Below are 23,850 nucleotides of genomic sequence, written 5' to 3' on the forward strand. Positions count from 1 at the left end.
CACAAACACTGCTGTCAATTTCATAGACAGCAAGATAAAACTGTATCTATCGATGAATTACTAACCAGTTGATGTATCATCAATACTGATGTCTTGCTTACATACTAACTCAATGTCATTTCCCCTTGCAACCAGACCAATCTATCGTTATCACATTCATGATTTTGTCTTATTCAGGATGACACATACAATTCTGGTCATTTAAGGTAACGAAGCACCATGGTACAATTCTTGAGAAACATAAACAAGCTGGGGAATCTGTTTATTGCCGTGAACATGATTGAATACCAATGCATCAAACGGCATATCTTACACTCAACATCTCATCTTGTTCCATATTCCCATACAAACATATAATCTATCACGATCATTTAATTTTCAGAAATGTCTCAATATACCATATAAGGATGGTTAATATTTTCTTTAATTTTAACTTCAAACATGACAAGTTCTATGAGCTCAAAAATATCCCAAAAGTAAATGCTCTTGACACAAGTGCCGCCCATTGATAACTATTGTGCACATTAGTAAACACGGTCTTGTGTGGCCAGCTTCTTATCAGAGAAAATAACCAGTGAAAATACAATCATGTCGTATAAACAAGAGCATCTTATGCAAAGTAACCATGTGAAATAAAGTCAAACATGGACAGGAACTGGGCCACTTATCAGTCGTTTTGCCTTCTCAGATCACCATAGAGCGAGGTGCAAATCAAACAGATCGATGACACGAACATACAATAACGCGCATCTTCTATTTGGGGCTTCCCACTGCCCGCGTCCTACCAGCCGTAATGAATGGCCAACTTCTGTTTTTTGTCCAATGCATCGTTTAATGTGTTCAGACTCTTCAAAGAGACTTTAATGGGTGGGGTAAAAAATTGCTTGAAGAAAAAACCGTGTCACAATTTCAGCAGAGTTGCGTGATGTTCCGTGCATTACAAGCCGAATCCCTCCATCTAAGTATGCAGGCTGCATTTCTCTGATTTCTTCGGAGAAGATTTGGAATGCAAATGTGTAAACTGAGTCAGTGAAACTTTAGCATCAAGAAAATTGAGAAATGAGGTTTTGAATTTCAATGAAATTTGGGCTCTAAAATGATTTCGGTTTTTTGCAACAGATTTCTGTGGACACTTAGTCCACCTACATAAGTACTTAATGGTGGCATTGTGCCATGTCTGTTACAAGTTTACATCTTATTATTGATGAGACTAAAGAGACTTCAACCAGGTACATCATGACACAAGTAAACGCCTGGAATACCAGAAGTTAACTGCTTTCTCACATTTCCAGATGTTGCGAGGACCTCTGAAGTTTAAAATGTGCTGTAACAACTTTTCTTGCTAGATTTGTCTAAGATCGTTAAATGTTGGACAATTATGTTGTCATGCCTGACCCACAGGGACACCCCTTCTGACAGCATCAACTTTGGTAAAACATATTTTTCAAACATTATGTTAAAAAACACCTGACATTTTAAATTAGTCCTTCAACACATTATCATTAAGTAACAATTTTATACATTAATTAATTATCAATTACTACCACTACAAGCATTATGTTAGGATTAAGGTAATAGGTTCAACTTTGGACAAATAGTTAGGAAATCAAAACGTTAGTAAAATTTAAATACTCCCACCATAGGTTAACTCTAGCCCTCAGCGATCATGTCAGTCTGTTTTGGGTATTAAAGTTGTAAGTAGCTTACTGTGACTTCAAACTCTTTGCTGAGCTAATTTTCCACAAACAGACCAACACACCAGTTAGATAAGGGATTTCACAAGGATCCTCACTGGCACCTTCACAAAGGGCATAATAACATTCTGACAAACAAATAGGTAATAACAAATGTGATAAAAACTTGTAATACACAATAAAACATCCCTGAGATAATGATGTACCTTATGAAATGTAGTTCATTGTTTTATGTGCCAGAATGTGGACAACCCATTTATCATGTTTACTATCTCATTACCCAATTCAGAAAAAGCAAACAGTTGTACATATCGCTTTTTCCCAAACCTGCATGATTCAGTTAAAAGAGACCCAATAATATAAATCTGAACATTTTGAAATAGTAATTGGAAAGACTGTATCTCTATGTTAAACTGTCCTTACCTGAGAGAAACATGTTCAAATATCATGGTACATTAGTTAAATAAATATATTGCAATAACACTTACCCTTGACATTTTGGTAAAGTAGATCATTTATCCTTTTAAACATACAGAAAAATTGGACCAGTCACCAGAGCCTAGGCTTTTGTGGCAGGGATTTCCAGGACACAAATTTCCTGCGTCCAAGCAATTAACGATAAGTCATCACTAAGTTTGCTACTAGCTAAGTTATGGAATCATTTGTAATTTCATCACTGTAACAATAAATGTGTTGATCACAATACACAATAAAACCATTTTAATATTGACATTTAAGTATCTGGGACCCCCATTTTGTTGTCCAGGACAGCTGAACATTATAAGCATGCATCCCAGGGACCCTCAAATACAGGACTCAAGGTCAATACCCGGATGTTATATTCATGAAATCATTACGTTGAACTAAATTTGTCACACTAAAACAAATTACTTTTAATGAGTACGTAAGGTACAAATATGTATAAATGAAAGTTACACCCAATATTAATCAATCAGCGTCAATTCATTTCAAGTGATCAGTAGAGGCTTTCTGACAGTGGTTGCAGAAAATTATGGTCAGTTGATACAATTTCCTGAAAAGATAAGATTTTTCCCGTTATTATATAAAAAAAATCTGCATAGGAATTTGAGTGAAATTTCCACAACAGTTTACAGCAGAAGTCCATATTAATACTACTGATGATGTACAGTGTATATATGTGATTTCATTCCACACTTCAGTATGAATGTGTTGATATGGTATATTCATACTTACATGCTAACGGTTATGTCTTAGAGATAAAATACAAACATCATTATACTTATGGGGGGTATTATGCATACACCTTCAACACAGTTTGGAAAAGTTCTGTATATTTACTTGGCAAAATATGGTATGACCCGGAGGACTATTCTAAATTTACCCTGATTAGGAACCATTGTCGACACCATACATTAAGGCTGTTACGATTTGTACCATAGCCCTTCATGAATTCAATTTGTTGTTCGTGGTCACCAGAATTTTCAAGATTTTTATGAGGGAGTGTCTTTTACGTGAACCCTAATGTCTTTTTCCAAAGAACGACACGCAAGAATGGCGTTGCAGTAGCGCAAGTCATGTTAGTCTGACAAGGCTGCACACGGTAATGTTGACTGTAACTAGTAACAGTACATACCAAATTTGAGTGTCGTGTCATCACTAGTTATTGCTGTGACAAATTAGCACTGTCATCATGGGCGTTCCACATTGTGCATCATTCACACAACTACAATACTGTAATCATGAATAATTATTCATATTCAATACTCAATATTCATGATAAGTATCATACTCGCCAAATTTCTTATTCGTTGCAGCCCTACCATACATACATGCCTGTTGTTATAAGATTGCTTCATGAAGCCAGGATTTGCATCATGTCAGCTTTACCATGAATAAATTTTGCTGCCACACCATACAGAACTTCAAATACTGTTCAAATCTGTGGCAAAGCCAATTTACTCACTAACTCGTCACAACCTTTGTTTGCAGAAGTCCTGTAAGGTGATGGGTTATATCAAAAATTGAACATTAGTTTGCATAATAGAAGTCATCACATCTAGCTCAATAATGTCCTCTACAAGAAACATGAAACAGTAAATTAAGTCCTACATTTTTATAATTCAAACAAAAGCACTACTTCGTTGGGCATTTATTTGTTAAGGTTAAAATAATACTTTTATTCACAAAAAATAATAGGTCAAACCAAATTGGTTCCTTAAAAGCTTTATAGATCTGATTAAAAGCTGGTCTTTAACCAGCAATGAAATGACAGTAGAATGTACGTGTCTGAAATAACACACCTTCCAGTAGAGAGCTGGACCGCTTTTGTCTTTCATCACTCATTCGTAATTTAAAGTATCTGATCATATCCTTTCCACGCGGGGTGCCTATGAAATTGCAGCAATAGCGGCGCCAAAGCAACCCAATCCTTCTAATTCCGTTCGGCAGGCCATCCGATTCAATCCAATTTAACTTATTTTCAGCATGATTGATCTGATAAATCGTCTTGATCAAACGAAGATGGATTCAATTGTTGGCTGCCGATTGCAAAATGTTTTCACACAGATTGTTACGTCAAACGCAGACAGTATGAAAAAGTCTTCAAATACAAACAAAGATTATTAAAAAGAGCCCTATTACATTTTAAAGATTTACTATGCAGTATTGTGTGAGTGAAGGTCATGAAGTAATCAATATACTCTACCATTTTCAGATTATTAAACTGTATCTGCATCCTTATGCTAAGCAAATATATATTTAACTTTGTTCCCTCAGGAAACAAGTTTACTAAGTCATTCAGAAAGACAGTAGGCAGTATTGAAATAGTAAGGAATCCAACAGTTTCCCCTTACAATTCATTTTTTATAAAAGTTTTGATATGCACTGAAATGAAAATAATCCTGACTGAAACCAGTTTGCTCCCTTTACTAGTAAAGGTAACTCCTATCATCACAATATCCAGACAGCTTGTTCACAACCAAACCCTACCTTGCATGAAAATGCCACTGTTTTCTTTATGCTCCAAGTGTTCTTGAATGTTCTAATTTCCTTTGTTATGGGATTCAAATGATACCAGAAGTAATTTGCTGCCATAAAACAGAGGGTACCAATAAGAATATCTGAAATAACAAAATGAAAACATTTTTTCTCATTACCTTTTTCTTTAATAATAAAATCATCATCTACTATCTGGAATGGTTTTTTTAAAGTAATTTCACTGTAAAACTTGTACACCTCAGAGCATATTTCACTTGGTGAACTTCAGATCTGAGAACATGACACATGCAAGATTTGGACTGAATTTTTGCTGTTTACCCACCAAATACATTTTGCCACAAAGAAAAAACTTCTGGCAACAAGAATTGGATTTTGATGTAGTGGCTGCTATCTATTGTCAGCCTTTGCCCCACAGTAACCTTAGAGTAAACTTTCACTCCAACTACATATTACTCAGCACATTTCTTCAGAGTTGCTGAAAAAACAAAAAGTCCCATCGAGACTAAAACCAATCATTGCGTCAAGAGAGATTCAAATCTGGGCTAAAATCAAAATCAATGCTCTGGGAAAAAAGGTAATAATTTTCCAGTCACAAAATACGTATTTTTTTTTTCGTTAAAACGAGAGCCTACACAAACCACTCTGGCCAACAGTAATCCAAAATTAACCTTTACATGATGGCCAAACCACGCTCCAAGTAAGTACGGAACGTGTCAACAGACACTGATAGCCCTATGGAAGATGGACAAGCGTGGTTGGGCAAGGATTTGACTATGCATGCTGAGCACTGAAACCATGATACTATTCCCCATGAGGCAGGTTCTGCCATTGATTTTATTCCCAACCTATACCAAGATTGAGACGAGTTGTCTGAATGCTAGCTCACTCAAACCTTGATCACGGAGTACCATGATTAAAAACTTCTTTTGTGCTTCTCATTGTTGTGCATCAGACATATTCTTTTAAATAAGATAGATAAATAATGCCCACTTTGTATTGGTAAAAGTAAACATTGTCAAACTTGTCAACCCTCGACTATAAACTTCAGATTTATCCCAACCATTGAGGAAAATTTGCAGAGCAATGCAAACTTCTGACAATCAATTCCTTTAAGACTTCAAGATAAAATGTCAAAATGGTCAACTGTAAGGCTTCAAGTTTCACCATTGCGTATTGTCTAAGAGATTTGAGACAGTAATACTTTCCATTATTAGTGTGTTCCAGCCAATGTAGAACAAATCATATGACAAAGCAACACTTGATCCATCGTAACATGAAGCTAGTCTTCGCAATATTGATGTTTCAATAATAGAGAAAACTTGAACACTAAGTGGTCTGTCACGCTATCTTCCTATGCTTTCAGGTGATGTGTTTGCTGCATTATGTACATAAAACATGGACCACAGGAGCAACTAGTGTTTTAATTTCATATTTCCTCACAAAATCTAACAAATCTTCCTCCATCAAACACAATGAAAACTCTCCGTGGCAAATCATCAACTGGCATCTCTTGTAGCATCGATCCACAAGCATAAATTTCTACAGTGTCCAGCTATCAATTCAAACAAGTGACAACAATTAAGGGGAAAAAGCAATTATCATCTGTGATTGCCACTGCCTCATAATGAAGATATCAGTAGGCCAACAATCTTACATCTTGATCTGATATCAATTCTGATATTAAAAATGTTTTATTAAGTTAATTGGAAGGAAATCAATGATACCAGGCTGCCACAGTGGTGGTCGACTGCAGTTAGATCACGGCCAACTGGACTTGGGGGTCCACTTATTAAGACAATAATAAAGTTGTATAGCGTGAGGAAGAGAGGAGCCTTCCCTTGGGACAAAGGCAGCAGTGCAATAAGGGACCAAATGACTAGACAGTCTGGGTCTGAGTAGGCCTCTATGACTGTGGTCCACTGTGTCACGCAGTGTTAATAATACATGTATCAATTCAGATAATATGCCCCATCTACTGTATGAAAAAGTGCTTCTATTGGAGAAATTGTGACATAAGTGACATATAATCTGATCAGGCCTTGCTTCAGAGGCTGTATCCAGAGAACATTATGCTGTTTAAGACACTGCAGAGCAACCACCATTACAAATGGCAGCAAATTTAATACTTGTTCTGTAATCATATATTTAATACATGATTTTTCTGTCTAGAAAGAATAAGTGATTTTCTGGTAGATTTGTCATCTTTCCCCATGTTAGTCTCAGAACTTACCAAATTGCCATGGGACATAAATTCTGTCACAGTGTGACAGGTCATTTTGAGGACCAAGTAATCAAAATCAGCGTATAATTTGGGCGGGGATAAGGTGGGTGCACCATGGTTCACTTAAACACTTCATACCAATGCTAGTGAAGGGGCCCTTGTCAAAATCCCTAAATTGTAACTGTTAGTGTTACCACAGTTTTGGGAGCCCTTGACAGAAAAAACTACAAGAGTAAACCATAATGGCCACAAAACTCCCCATGGCTTCAAGCACTGCCATCAGCTTTTGTTACTGGCTAGACTGAGCAAGTAAGTTTAGTTTTATGCCATGCTCAGCAACATTCCAGCACTATGGTAGAGGTCTGTAAATAATCAAGTCTGAACCAGGCAAAACAGTGATCAACAGCACGAGCATCGATCTGCACAGTTGGGAACCAAAGACATATGTCAACCAAGTCAGCAAGCCTGACCAATCAAACCCAATCCTGTTAGTCGCCTGCCACTACTGGCTAGAGTTTACTCATTTATCTTCTTCAAACCACTATTTTGCTTGAATTATCAAGTTTAATTTTCTATTCCTGTCTGTCTGCACCAGATGCTGTTCTTGCAATCTACAAACAGTAGACTGTGCTCCATTCAGTTTGTTGGCACCTGCACTGTCACCTTCAACCTGGCTTACTTGTTTCTTTGTGTCTTATGTCTGACAGATAGAAAAATGGCAAGTCTAACACTGGTGCTGTCATCGTGGTGATGTGGTTAGTAACTAAAACTACAAAGGTTCAGGATGCAATCAGCAGTACCAGAAGGCACATATACACACATCATACCTCATACATTTACATATATACAAGATTGGTTTAGTAACGATTTCATATAATGGTATGGTGTTGACAACTGATGGAGTGCTATTTGTACACATTTGGTAAGGTGTGGTGAAATGGGGCTTAACGTTGTAAAAGATTATTTCACTCATATGACGACGTGCATATGTGTGTATGTGTCGCTGATTCTCCAAGCCCAGACTTAAGCTGGTTTTATAGTGTTAGGTCACTGAGATACCATGCCGCAGTTAGCAGGAATTGAATACCCCACTCAGACATTACACTGACTCCAAGTTGACCAGGCCTTTTTCATATCCATTAATGACAAGTGCCAAGCAGGAACCAACAAGTACCATATTTTAACATCTTTTGGTTTGACACAGCCAGGGATCAAACCCATTACATTCTACTCTCTGGGTGTAAGCTCTAACCACTACACCATGCTAGTGGTGTACATATTTGGGGTGGAGTTAAAACGAATGCATTATCACAATTTACAAGTTCTGCACTTCCTATTTGGAAATGGTATATTGTTACTGAATTTGAAAAGATGTCACCAAATCTTTTCATATTTGAGATTAAGGATAATGCAATATTGTCAGATTTTAGAAAATACACATGAAGATAAGACATTCCACAATTACAAGGTAAGCCCAAGCTGAAGGACATATATTCTGGGCTGCATCTATGTAAAAAGAACTTTCTTCAAATTAGGCGGGCAATTCAAAGCTAAATGTCTTTGATAATTATATCCCATAAGATGTGGAAATCCTTTATTTGGACATAAATAAATTCCAGTTCATCTGAGGATTACAAACTAATGGTGTCAGACACATACTTGGACTGTGACTCCACTGCATGAAGCAGTAAGGAAACACAAGTATTACTCTCTGGTTATTTGTCGCAGGCCATAATCACCTTGGCCAGAGCAACATTAAAACTACCTCAGGGGGGTCTAATTACCTGGATTTGAACAACCATCAATTCAGACCCCCAAAGGTTTCAAAATGTTTTCCGAGGATAGTAAAAGACCCAAACATCAAATTAGAGTGTTGAAGCTCTCAGACTTTAAGCTATGGATTCACTGAATGCAAGACAATTCTTTTTTTCTGACATCAGGTCACACTGAAGTATTCTGTAGGGGAACAGGCAGTCCGCAAGTTATAAAATCATCATGCGCATTTGATTTAGTAAAAGGTGGAATATAGTAAACTCAATTTGGTGAAATATCTGGTCAGAGCATAGTAGACTTGACACATATATTTGAATTGAACATATGATGAATTATTTGCAAGTAAGGAGCTTTTAGCCAATTTTCACTGAAAATATATACAGAAGATACCTGCCATCAATTAACAAATAGAAATCTGACGAGAATCACATTGATAACAAGCAGGCCATTTCGTGAACACTACTATTTATTCCCTTTTAAGGGCACGCATGGTAATAGCGGTGTGCTCCCATGTATGCCGTCTGCCACTGGCTACACTGAATGATGTGGGTTAAATGAATGTAAATAGGCATATCACTGTGAGGGTGTTAGGCTTAGTTTCACAATGGCATCCTCAATCATACAATAACAGATGCTATTGTCTTACAGGGTGGAAAGGGCATGATATACACAATTATTACTGATGGTGGTGTCATGTATGGCAAATACATAGCTATCAACATTCACACAATATGTGACATACACACTGACAAAAACCAAGATGAGAGTAGATAAACAGTCACTCTATGTGCCTAAAGTATTGTTCATATTTACAGCTGTATCCGACTTACTCCTGAACATACTCTTGTATTGTCAGAAACAAGTCAAACAGGCCTTGGGTGAGATACATAGTATTGAGTCCTTTGACCTACATATCAGTAATGAGCTTGTGAGTGAGTGAGTTTAGTTTGACACCACATTCAGCAATATTCCAGCTATATGGCGGTGGTCTGTAAATAATCGAGTCTTGGCCAGAAAATCCAGTGATCAACAGCATGAGCATCGATCTGCGCAACTGCGAACTGATGACGTGCCAACCAAGTCAGCGAGTCTGACCACCTAATCCCATCAGTCATCTCGTACGTATCAGTTATGACTATGACAACAAACTAATATTAGATAGAGAAGAAGTGAGTGAGTTTAGTATTACGCTTCACTCTGCAATATTCCAGACTTATAGAGGTGTAACTGTAAATAATCATGTCAGGACCAGACAATCCAGTGATCAAAAGCATGAACATTGATCTTAATAATTGGGAACCAAGGAGACATGTCAACCAAGTCAGTGGGCCTAACTACTCAATCCCGTTAGTCGCCTCTTACGCCTAGCATGGGTTGCTGAAGATCAATTCTAACCCGGATTGTCACAGGTTATTAGGTTGAGAATTCCAGAGGGCACTGTGACACACTCCTCATGACAATGCCTTTTTCAAAATTTAATAATCTAACAATAACTTCGAAATAAAGAAATAAGGAAAACTCTAATAATTCTGATGCTTCAGATTGGGAGGGAGTCCCACACAAGACGCTATCAATATATATGACCCTTCAATTTCAGAATAGTACTGGTAATTTCTGAAGCATGACACACCATTTTCACAGGTAACTGGACGCTCAAAAGTGCTCACATCATTAAGTTAAACTGAAAAATCATCATACTAGCAATTGTGTCAGCTTCTCTGTACAACTTCAATACGACTCAACAAGGTGGAGGAGGTTATGTGTGGGAGTGGGGTCAATCAACAGTAGCAAGACAAGCCATTACAGTGACAAAGTTATAGTGCCAGTGTGAATATATGCTGGTTCAGAACGACATCTTGGTTGTATTTAACTCACTCTTATGCTTCCATGAGCAGCAAGCCAGTTCCTACATACCATGCTACAATCAATGCTGCAGATGGCAAAAACAGCAATGTCATGCATGTGAGTTGTTGTTAGCCACAATGAATATCCTACACATCAGCCAATTCACAAAAATCATGGATTCCCAATTTTCTGATCTCCCACTGACCAGCATGGACTTACACAGATCAGTAAAAAAGCATTATTCCATAGTCCACAAAACAAGAGTCCTTGTTGACAGTTTATTGGTTAACCATGCTGTAAATGTAGAAAAAAAACATCCGAAACTCAGAGAACTGCAACAGTAAGGAACCTGTTCAGGTTTACATAAGAAATGAAGCATGTAATCCTCAGGTTTCTTGAGTAGATTGCAGTGCAAGGAACAGACAATCAAAATTTTATATGTTAATAATCAAAGACAGCTTAATGAAACTCATTCATGACATAAACTGATATCTTTTTAGCCCTCGTTTGCATAGTTCCTCACCTTTTTATCAATACAATATTGGGTGATATCCTTTTCAGCACATTGTGTCCGTCTCCTCTCATTACCTTGTTGCAGACAACACTCAATCATTACCATAATTAACTCTTATCTCATTAATTCCAGAAAATATTAGTCATAAACCTTCACATTAATTAGTCTGTATCAACAAGATAGATAGGGATGGTAGGAATTATCATCTGTGTGGTACAGGAATAATTAGTCCCATATGTATGGTATTCATTACACTGTTATGAAAAACTGAATGTAAGTGGCTTCACTGCCAACACAAACAGCATGCATATGACAAGACTATTGCTTTGATTGGATAAACTATTATTTAAAAGCATGTAAAACACACAACATACTATACACACAGAATATCTACTCTGTAATTTCATTCTGAGAAAGCTTGATATGTGGCTGCAGTAGAATGCTATTGATCTGGCCTATCCTACTTCCAGCTAGCATGCAATCAGCCTATAATGTATAAAAGCTAGGTTTTCTTTGTAGTACAGTACAAATTCCCAAGAAATGTAGTATAAAACAGAGCTGGGACACTTTCAATAGTCAGGCATCCCACCATTAAAAGATATGAGTCAGTTATCTGCTGCAGACCTGTTTATCCATTATATATTCAGACAGTTACCTCAGACATACAGATAATAAACACAGGTAACACTTTCAAATAGCACACTGTCAATATCTCCCCACATCCAGGATTAGATGTGATAGGAATGCATATTTCTGAAGGAATGGTTAACAGAATGCATATATGTTTTTGTGTCAGAACATACGACTTCATAGACTGTTGTGCACAGCACATGGAACCATACAGCTAACCATACAGATTCTTGCAGCAGGAGACGACATCCCCAATATATGGCAGCCTGTATCCGTGTATGAACAGACTTATCAGTATGACAGAACATACTAACTACTTGACAGAAAGCTGCACAACTTGTATATCTCTACACTGCCACATTGATGGAGCTAAGTGTACAGAGACTTGGTGCAGGAGACAACAACATCCCAAATATATGGCAGCCTTTGTCTGTACATGCTCAAGCTTGCCATTGTGTTGGGAATTGGACAGAAATATAATGCTAATCATTAGCTTTGCATTCTTGTTCCATTTCTCACTGTCCATAGGGAATGAATATCATACATGACAAAGGCAAAATGTCCTTGTGTCCATGCAACACCAACTTCAAAAACTCATGAATATTGTTTGATGTTCTGAAAATAAATATATATTAAATCTGCATCATTTTCTGTTGTAGAAATATTACAATATTCCAAATCTAATGAAACTTGTCCTTGATCAATGAGACCAGTTCCTATTCCCTATTTCTCAGCTACTGAAAACAAATGTCTTGAAACTTCAACAACATCGGTGTTAAAACTACACAGATAAACACCCATGTCAAAATGTCCAGAACTAAAAACTAAAGCTTCCATTAAATACTGGGAAATAAACCATGTTGAAACCATTCCAATCCATCTGCTTTATTTTACATAAAATAACCAAAAAATCTCACATGTTGAGATTAAACTTAAAGTGTCAGTGGTCATTCAGTTTTGATTCTTTAATACTTAAACCCAGGGACAAAGAATGACTTCCTTGTATCATACTTGGAAAGACTGCCTAGTATTCAAGCCAGATTTTTCTCATAAACCACCTAAACGTCACTCACACTCCAGTTCAAATCAGAAGACAATTCAAGATATCCTGTTCATTATGCCACAAACCACAAGACAATACAGAACATAGCACTCTAAACTGCAATTATTCAATTTCAACGATATGCCTTATTAAGGCACTGATGGTTAAGATATGGCTCAGCTCTATAGGTTTCTTCTGTATCAGACAAGTACTTCCTGTTGCAGTCATTAAGTACATGAAGTCAGATAGTAACAATGTCCCTAAGTACACACAGTAAGTCTGGGCAAATATTTCCACATCAGTCTCACTGCCAACCTTAAATCCAGCTTAACAAATTCCAGTCTCTGTTTGTAGTGACACACTTCTAGTGCACACCCATGACAGATTGTTCCTACACAGCTAATTATATCACATAAATCCTATAATCTAAAATATTCACAAAAAGACTACAGACTGAACCATTTTGTGGCAGCTCATGCCCTGAGTAAAGTGACGATGTACAGAGGAGACAAGGATGTACAAGGATATCAGTAAACACAGCTTCTCAAAGTCCATTCAAGGTTTCACACATTCTTCAAGGACAAACCACCATCACCTACCCAATGAGTCAAGCTGGGGAAGTAGAACTTTACAATTCAGTTACAAACTCTCAGGAAAGTAAAATTACATTTTGGAATTCACACAAACACAACACTTAGTATGACACCTGTCTTACAATTTAGCAGTCTGTGATAATGGTAACTCAAGTAAAAACCAAGATTTTGACATACTTATGTATGGAACTGGATTGTTACAAAGAAATTGTTTGCTGTATCTTTTATTAATTTTTCACTGTCCATAGAAAATGAAATTTTTACCATATCTACTACAGACAGAAATATTCATTATGCCAGTTTAACTTTTGGCACAAGTTTTTCAATTTCTTACAAAAACATTTTGACATATTAATTGCTTATGGAAAAAGAAACTTTACAATCTAACTTAAATTATATTAAACAAGATCCAGCATGACCGAATGGTGATTCCAAGACACTAGTACTTGATGCTTTCAGAATTCTCCACTGGTAGGACTGGATCTGTGTTATGATTGGCAAGAAAAAGTATTTCCTGCAAGTTTAGGAAATGTTATTATGTCTACACCTAAGTGTTGGAGATTTTGATTGTTTCTGGTCATTCCTCCCATAATAGGACTAGAATATTTATAACTGAACATGTCCATTCTTCAATCTGTGGCTTAACCATTGTGTATCTAAACCACCTTATTCTGATCAGTTAAACAAGGTTCTCTTCATCAAAATGTCATTCGTCTGACTTTCATCAAAACAGAATTTCTCTCAAATATACACACATTTCAGATGTTGAGGGTGAACAAACCTCATCACAACCTGGCCATCATGAATTCTCAAATAACGTATTCCTCAACAAGCTGAATCTGCACCTTGAACTTTACAGGTAACTTTCAGTATTGACATCATGCAGAAGCTGATCTTGCAACGATATCACCTATCAGAAATCAACCATATTTAATCATATTGAACCCCCAGGAACCTAACCATGACACACCTTGCTCTGGCAAATGAAATATTAAACCTCAAGACGAGCAATCAATATGCATTTAGACATAGTGGCACTCATGCATCTTTCATGCTTCAATGGTAGTCTTAGAATCCTTTAAAGGTTGTCTCAGATCTTACAGTCCTCTAGTCATAACAAGTCTTTCAGTCCTTTGCTTGCAGTTTCAGATCTTTCAGTCCTCTAGTCAGTAACAAGTCGTTTAGTCCTTTGGTTGTAGCCTCAGATCTTTCAGTCCTTTAGTCAGTAACACATCTTTCAGTCATTTAGTTGTAGTCTTAGATATTTCAGTCCTCTAGTCAGTAACACATCTTCAGGTCCTTTGGTTGTAGTCTCAGATATTTCAGTCCTCTAGTCAGTAACACATCTTCCAGTCCTTTAGTTGTAGTCTCAGATCTTTCAGTCCTCTAATCAGTAACACATCTTTCAGACACCTAGTCAGTAACACATCTTCCAGTCCTTTAGTTGTAGTCTTAACTCTTTCAGTCCTCTAGTCAGTAACACATCTTTCAGTCCTTTAGTTGTGGGCTCAGATCTTTCAGTCCTCTAATCAGTACCACATCTTTCAGTCACCTAGTCAGTAACACATCTTCCAGTCCTTTAGTTGTAGTCTTAACTCTTTCAGTCCTCTAGTCAGTAACACATCTTTCAGTCCTTTAGTTGTGGTCTCAGATCTTTCAGTCCTCTAATCAGTAACACATCTTTCAGTCACCTAGTCAGTAACATGTCTTTCGGACCTCAACAATTATAAAAACACACATATAAAAACATTCCATCTGTGACACAATACTTATTTTCACTTAAAACTGGAGGTGAGTGTTGTTTTGTCTACAGTATGCAATCAACATGTCTAACCTTCCTCTTCATGAACACAAGTGGTGAAGTGAAGCTTGTTTGAGTTCTCTGTAACATATAAATAGTTCTCACTAACATCAATAAGTCTTGAAAGTTCAACCATATCAGCAGACAAATTTACCCTTCTTCTCTCAAGTTCTTACATCATTCTTTCGCCATGTTCACTCCAATGAATTGGGTATTATTAGTGCATAAAAAATATTTGACGCTGGCTCCTATTTTTCAATGAAAACTGCTACAGTCTGTGAAAAATATATTGGACCTATTTCGTGATTAAATAAGTAAACCCTAAAACACTCATTCCTCCTTTTCAAGAATCCCTATGTTGCTGCATCCACCCCCATTGTTGGTCCCTCCCATGTGTTCTGAACAGTTTCTACACACTGTTTACCAAACCATCTGATGTGCAGTCAAGCTAGTTTGAACATCGTGTTGAAACATAGTTCAGGTTAGTGTAGCGACTTGCTTTAAAGAGAAAGAAAGCTTTGTTTTTCGACTGCAAATCACAAGAGCAAACTTGCTTGCTTTACATCAACAAGAGGACTCTTGCCAAAAATGTGAGCCCTGCCGGCAAGACGTCTAGGCATGCTCACTGCCTCCTAGCCCCTCACACTCACATTTACACATCCAGTTTAGGCTATTATCCGTGAACAGTTAAAACATGCAAAAAATGAAACAGTTGCTGCCAACAATATGTTTTTTAAGAGAGGTTTTCTTTGCTAGTGTGATGTTAACACATGGTTAAGAAAGTTTGTTTTCGTTCAACAAAAAGTATAAATTTGGCAACTGAGTGACAAAAATGAAAGTTTTGTTCACTGAACATTTGCACACAATGATTTTTTGTGTGTTCTGCCTCTTTCTGGCTGGTACTCAATGTTGTCATATTTCATGAAACTGAAAACTGAAAACGACATACATTCCTTCAATAGTTGAAGCAAAGAAAACTCTAGTGAGTTACTTTCATTTACCTTGTCAGTTAAATAACAAGTATAATAAACACAATAACATACATAACTATTTCAATTTTACTTAATATATATATATAGTTAATGGTAGGTCTTTTGTATGATGGCTCAAAGCATTAGGCCAGCTCAGCCGAATGTGTTGATAATTAGGGCTGCAACGATTCACCCACACTTCCTTCTATTGGATTCGATTTTCGATATTGGACCATCAGACATTTTTGATTTGATTCTTAATGCAGGTAAAAATGTCAGACTTAATGTAAATCTCCAAATTCGTATTTTCACTGTGAAATCAAAAACTTGGTATCAGCAATAATTCTCACTGGATAATTAGCACCAACCAGTCACATTTTACCTTATTCCTATGCTTGAAACTGCATTAGCTGGAGTCAAAATTACATTCTGGCAATGTAGAAATAATTTAAATAGGTTTTTTCAAATAGCATTAAATAGTATTACTGGTTATCAAAAATTGAAAATAAGGTGTCAGATTTGATTTTCAATGAATCGAACTGAATCTTTGCAGCCCTATTGATAATCAGTGTTTTTCTCCATCTACTTCATCTATGGAAGCTAGTGTGAAGTCAGAGAACCTTGTCATTACCCCAATGCTGAATTTAAAAGACTTCAGGGCTTTAGGTTTCAGTACAATGGTGGTAATCAACAGACCCATAGACTCACCTTAATTCTGAACACTGGTTACTGTTCGTATTAACCTTGAAGTGTGGTGAGATATCTTCAGGATATTATCATTGCAGATCCTTACTGAACCATGGACAGTTGAAATAAGCGTCATCTGTTATGCAGTGTATTGAGATCTATTCTCCATTACATATGATCACAATCCAAGCGCCACAAAAGTTTTGTTTCAGAAGTGACATTACTGTCTCACTCTTTGCTTGTCACAGGCTCATAATTTGCCCACATCTATGAGCATTATATCAAGACTCAATTCCTCCACATGTTTCACATAGACAGTCATTCAAAATCATGGCCTTGCTTAAAAGAGACTTTGACCAATAAGCTGATCAATCAACTGGGTCGAGGAAGTCCTTACAATAGAACAAAACTATATTATCCCAGAGAAACTTTGAGCTTTATCAGAGTGAGGTCTCAGTTTATTAATAAACACACATATCAAAGCACAAAAAGTCAGTGTGGCTGAGCAGGTTAGGCGGCTGTTTTTTGTGTGCTGGTGATTAAGTGCCTGTCTCTGATAGTGTGGGTTCAAATCCCTGACAGTACTCATTCCAACAAAAGTACTAGAATCTGTACTTTACTGAGAAAATGTACTCCAAAATATAACATGTTACATTTGACCAGTTTGTAAGTGACATTGTGTAATCAAAGAATATCACAATCTACATAACATTAAACGTTGCACAAGAAAATAATGCTCAACAATCACAAAACATAAAATCAAAGCTGGTACTAGCTAATTTCAATGAATTCTGTTCCACATATTTTCACAGCATAGTTAGAACAGAAAAGCATCATAACATCACCAACACAGTACCACAGAAGATAAACAAGATCTCATGATCAACCTTTGTACATGGATCTCCATAATTAAAACTCAGTCACAGGAGTAGAAAACAAGTATAATAAAACTTAAAACCTTTCGAAAAGAAAAGATGTGAAGATTGTACATAATGATTTTCCAATGATAAATTCATGAACAGAGATGCTTGTTCTTCACCTTAACTTCCACAATGCAGGGACTAAAGTCTTGTTAATGTCTTTGCACAAGTACATGAAACGTTTACATCATTATATTGGAATTTTAGAATTAATGTTGCTGACATCAAGTGATCACATCGTAAACAAACCTGTCACCACACACATGTTAAAGTAAGGATGTAAATTTACTGGATCAATACTTGAATACCACTTGCACTTCAGCAGTCAATGAAAGTTACTGCTTGCAAATACTAGACACCTCTAATATATGACATCATCAACAATAGAAGTCACTGTTACAGGAAATAGTCCAAAACGGGAAACATATACAGTTTACAGGTCTTACAGTTACAAAAGGTATTATATCACATGGTCTTTTCTTCTGATTGAAACAGAATTGTAATGTTCAAACACTTACAATAGAAAGCTGAAACACATGTTTGGTTTCCAAATGCAGGTAAATGTGTGTCTCAAATATGTGAAAAAAGGCTGTAAAAGTTGCCACAACTTAATGAACTAATAGAGATCCAGGGATTGGGAAAGGCATGGGGCATGGACCATTTAACACATTAAAATAAAAAATGGCCCATTAAATTTAAAATTTTGAAATTTACAATTGATACAAGGGCAGTGGCCCATTATAGGTTCAGAAAATGGCTAATAATCCTAAAAATGGCCCAATGTCAAAGTTCTCTAGCCAAATCCCTGGCGATTCAAACTATATCATTTCCATTAACACTGGCTAGTTACGTGTTATATAATCCCACACTCAGCAATATTTCAGCTGAATGATAATAGTCTGTAAATAATCAAGTCTGGACCAGATAATCCAGTGATCAACAGCATGAGCATTCAGCCATGCCATGTAGATACAATGACATGTGTCTATGAAGTCAGAAAGAATAAAAAGTTCCTTGAAAATATCTTCATGACTCATAAAACTGTTTTTACTTAATCTGCAGATAGCCATCAGATTCATTCAGACAAGCATGAATCATAATTAAAATAACTTTAAAATTCACCTCCAATATAAATATCACAATTATATCGAAATTATTACAGCTTTCACAACTTTCATTATGACTTAAAGTTAAAACTGAAACTTTGTCTCAAAATGTATATGACATACACAAACTTGAACTGCATATGAATGTCAGCTAACAAATCCCAACTCTATACCACGTATACTGTCGGAACTGATGTTGTCTAATCTGGGTGTCTATTTAGAAACAGTCACCAAGACATAAACCTAGTAGATACACACAGGGCAGTTTTGAATGATCAATATACATGCAAAGAAGGAATGATTCATAAACTGGGCCTTCAAACTGAAACACTTGATCACTTCAAACATACAAATTCACAAGTACAGGTCAAAGCTGAAAAGACTGCATTCCGCTATAGAGCGAATTGTATTGTCAGTGGGTGTACTCTGAGGCCATGCTGCTCTATAGACACTCGTTAATAACTTTTCACCACAGTGACAACTACAGCACAAGCTCGACTCACATCAGTGAGCATAGCTTGAATAGATCTCTGATTCAATAGACCAACCTGACTATTTACAATGGGAAAGACATTCAAATTAACATCATTTACTGTGGTATTACTAAAGAATAAAAACATATAATAGCAATTAAGGGAACTTGATATTCTGATTCTTTCCTCCTGATTCACACCCCAGTGAATTTTGGTGAAAATGAACACAAAATAGCTTGTGTTGCCTTTTATTTAATTAGATCTATTTGATTCAAGTGCAAAATGTCTTGGAACAAAGTTGAAAAAAACCCAATAAATCAAGTTCAGTTCTATCAAAAAAACATCAACAATCTGATATGTTCCATGCTTAAGTCAAAACAAACTCAAAGAGATAGAAGTGATTTTGTGTACCATGACAATATCAACATGGTGTGTGAAATGAATTTCATCTGTTGGTCGGCCTTTGAAGATGCTGCATTCATTCTGACAACAGGCCCTGCACGCATGTCTCAAAAAGAAAACGAAGACGCCGCTATCACTTTACAACAATAAAAAAAACCCAACAAGAATGTCCCCGCCACAAAAATAGCAATAGGCAGGCGGTGCAAGCAGCCGTCTCTCCAATATTCTTGGTCGGGAAACATGACACCGCAACAGAAATTCCGACCAAGGTTTTGGTACTTCAGTTTGGGAGATTCCAAACTAGACTACACATTAAACAGTTCCACCTGAGTTACGACGTTCGATAGCACGTAGGCCTAATGTACCTTGAATCAATACACTTGCCCTTAAAAACACGACGCTGTAGTGCATACCCTGTTCAAGAACACAAAACTTTGTTGACATCGAAAAATCGTAAGTTGCTTACCTTCAAAAATGATGAAAGGGAGTATGATCCAAAGACTGTCAGAACTTATTTTCGTTGATAGAAACATTGCTGACATTCTCTCCTGTCGTTGTAATAATCACTCTGATTTTCCTCAGCGATATCGTAATCACTTTAACCAATGTCGATACATCTTTCTTGTAAATCCAGAAGTATATTATAACTTGTTCCAAAGCTTCGCTAGCAGATGACACGATGATTGCCGCTGCTAAACGCAGAGTCACGTGGTTTAGCTCACTCAAAACTAACAGTGACGCTATATTTAGATCACATACTATTTCCCTCTAACCTGTTATACTCCGGCGCCTACGCTGTGGGCTTCTACGGGAAGATTATTTCAGCGCTGAAATTCCGAAGTGTCTCTATAATAAAGTAGACCAATTCAAAACAGACATTAAACAGGAATCAACAGCACAAATGAAAAATAACAGAATCATTCAATAAAAAGAACCTGTAGTCATTTTGAGGTCGTTCCTATAGATGAACGCCAATAAAACTACGGAGTATTGATTTCTGTTCTGTAGCAATGTCCTTCAGTCCAGAATGACTGTTAATATTATTGCTTATTTTATTCAGTCTCAAGAGGAAAATAAAAGTGAGAATATCAAAATAATGAATGAAATAAACCAAATCTAAACCAAAGAAGTCGTCGTGAAGACACCGAGGTAAAGAAGAAAATTAGAATATAAAGTGGGATTATTTCTCGAAAATTTATTGCAGCAAATCTTATTTTGTTTCCGGGGTAGCGGCTTTTTATACAGACGCTCGATTAGGTTTGTAAATTATGTTGGTGATCTTGTTTTCAAAGGCATGTCGGTGGCATGACTACAAGATCCCTAGCTGCATAGCTATATTACACAGGAAAGCTAAAATGTAGGCTTCTAACTTGAGTCTCGAGAGGAAGGAGAAATTTAAACAAATGAAAACCCAGTAAGATTTTTTTATTCTTAGAGTAAACAACCAACATCTCGTGATGCTTTTACTTAAATATAAAATAAACATTCTACACAGTCTTTGCATCATGTTCTTTGTGGTGCATTTTGTCAATACATTTCTCATATGTACGTGAGTGTTTCTATCTGTATTTCAACTCAACACATGCAGTTTATAGAAGCAGTGCAAAACGAGTATGAGAGAACTGGATGAGAGTCATGATGAAGAACTGTCAACTGGAAAACTGGGATGTTTATTGTTTACCACTAGTGATCGCATGCTGCAACTCACTTCGTGTTTTTTCATCACTGAGATAATTTGATTGAACACGGGGTTTTCAGGTAAATTGCCAATCGCAGACCAGATGGTGTAGGGTTTCGGGGAGAAATTAGACGATATAACAAAGAACGTTCCGAACAGAGTTGTGACAATAAGGCGCGTCGCGACCTGAACACTCATATGTAATACGTTGTGCGGCTGATAGTAGCGACGCTTGGTAGCACTTTCCGATGTAGAAATTCCATAAGGGCATTGAGAAGCTACAATAAAACATTGATCACATTGAAAGACGACATTAGGCTTTGAACTCGCAGGGGAAATGCATTAGCTATGCTCGTAAAAGATATTTGTACTAAAGCAACACACACACATTTACTTCAGGGAAGGAGAAGGTCTGAGAAATCAAAATGATCACCGAACCTATTGTCATGTCGCGCGACGCTTTACTGATGGCTAATTTAACGCATTATTTTCAAACAAGGAGTTGGTAGCGTGACGGCAGGGTTTTACTTGTCAACCTCAGCGCAGTGGGTGGCCATACACAGTTGACAAACATATACTTCAGGTAGAAAGATAGTTACTTTTTATCGATAGTTCATGAGAACTTGTTTGAGAGAAAAAAACAACAACATTCATCTGAATAACCAATTGGAATGTTTGATTGGCTGGCTATTTCTAGTTTAAACTCGTTACAATGAGAATGGGACGTGTCTCCAAGATACCTTAAGTGTCATTCTTGTCCTTGTTAACAAAACCGATTGATTAAAAAATATGCACGTTGTATGTCATGTTGATTTAGATTAATTGGCAGTTTCCATGTGCGCGTGTTTGCGTGAATCCTTCGGGACAGAACCCACAGCAGCATGAATTTCTCTCAAACATTATCTAAACGTGTTTATTTCTGTCTGCTGTGAACGTCATATGTTTAGCTGGCCTATAGTTTTATATAATCACACATACAAATGAGTGTATAGTCACTTCATAGTTGTGAGGATTGTTTTTGACACACGTATATAAAGTGAGTGGGTGAGGTAAGTCTATATAACAGCGCTTCAAGCAATAATCCAACAATATCAAAGGGACACCAGAAATGGGCTTCGTGCATTAAAGCCATTTGTGGAACTGAACCCCTGTTATTGGCGTCCCCTCCTTCCAACACACTCCGGCCATGTAATGCCACCAACAGGAAGCTTGGTGTTCCCAACCCCTCCCATACCCTTCCACCACCCTCACACACCGAGTACCCGGACATGGCATTATCAGAAGGCATGTTCAAATCCCCCAACACATAGTAACACACTAACACACACTAACACACTAACACGCACGCTAACATACACACTCACGCCTCTCCTCTTATGTAATGAGACCTCGTGTAGTATAATATGGTCTACATACGATGCCCTAGAGCAAACATCACTCTGGCATGGTGGCGTGACGTCATGAACAATGCTATGACCCCACGTTTCTTGTGTGAAGTTGGGTTCTTCATGCAACGACGGCGGGTAGCCATCCTATGTTTGAAAGTAGATTTGGATGTATTTTCCTCAGTTTGGCGAGTTCAGTAATAAACTGTATATTATATCCATGCCTTAATCATACCTTGATCATACTAATACCTAAATATTGGTATTTCCCGAGCGGGGAATGGACACTCATAAAATATCCTCTAGATATGTATAGCGTGTATACGAGCATAGGGTAAAGATGTATATATGTGTACTGATCTGTAATAAAAACTCAACTCGCGATTCATGAAAAATAGACTTTTCAGCATGAATTTGGACTTGATCAAGCATATAAACTGTTTGAATTTCTTGAATTGCGTTTCTTTTGATGGTTAGTATAGGTTGCATACGCGTACGGCGCTTTCAGGTTCGGAGCATTTTGAGGAATACATGTGAAACAATTCGGGGAGAATATACAGCACAGCTAATCAACAACAACCACGGGCCCTTTGTCTATTATATGAGATATCAACATTTTACAGCCTCTTTAAGGATGCCAATAAAATGCGTAAGCAATAAAATACACATTGTCAGTCAGCGTGCACATTTGTGATCATGGAAATCCGAAGAAGAATTTTATCAGGGCACAATTTCTTCGATATGAAAACAACATCAAGTATTATTTACTTGACCTATGTACAGAATGGCAGGATACAATGTCTTATGTGATATGTTGGTGTTGTTCCTAGCAGTAGGGGTATTGTTTACTGTATAATTCACACGAAATAATTTAATGTTACATATTTGTAGAACTATACCACAGCTTGTTTTAACTGTTTGCTAAAATCCTACAGCAAACTTAAGTTAATTTCAGCACAATTAAATTACAAGAGTGGTCAGTTATTATATAGAATTTGACCATTATATTGCGAATCGGCAAAACTTCAAACAAGAATTCATAAATAGATTCTCTAGTTCATAAAAAGTAATAATGAATACTTTACACTGGAATTTCCATATTTATATACAACGTCAAGGGGTCACTCGACACGGAA

General features: G+C 36.9%; 1 protein-coding gene across 5 annotated transcripts in view; it reads right to left on the reverse strand.

Moving 5' to 3' along the window:
- Positions 1–20,333, reverse strand: part of LOC137291696 (nephrin-like) — a 213,970-nt gene extending 193,637 nt beyond the window's left edge. For all 5 annotated transcript variants that reach the window (XM_067823184.1, XM_067823148.1, XM_067823175.1 and 2 more), the window contains exon 1: positions 20,118–20,333. In XM_067823184.1, coding sequence (XP_067679285.1) covers positions 20,118–20,193 — 76 coding nt within the window. In that variant the 5' untranslated portion in view covers positions 20,194–20,333. The remainder of the gene's footprint in view (positions 1–20,117) is intronic.
- Positions 20,334–23,850: the final 3,517 nt, after the last annotated feature.

This window comes from Haliotis asinina, chromosome 1 (assembly GCF_037392515.1).
Source record: "Haliotis asinina isolate JCU_RB_2024 chromosome 1, JCU_Hal_asi_v2, whole genome shotgun sequence".
Classification (NCBI taxonomy): domain Eukaryota; kingdom Metazoa; phylum Mollusca; class Gastropoda; order Lepetellida; family Haliotidae; genus Haliotis; species Haliotis asinina.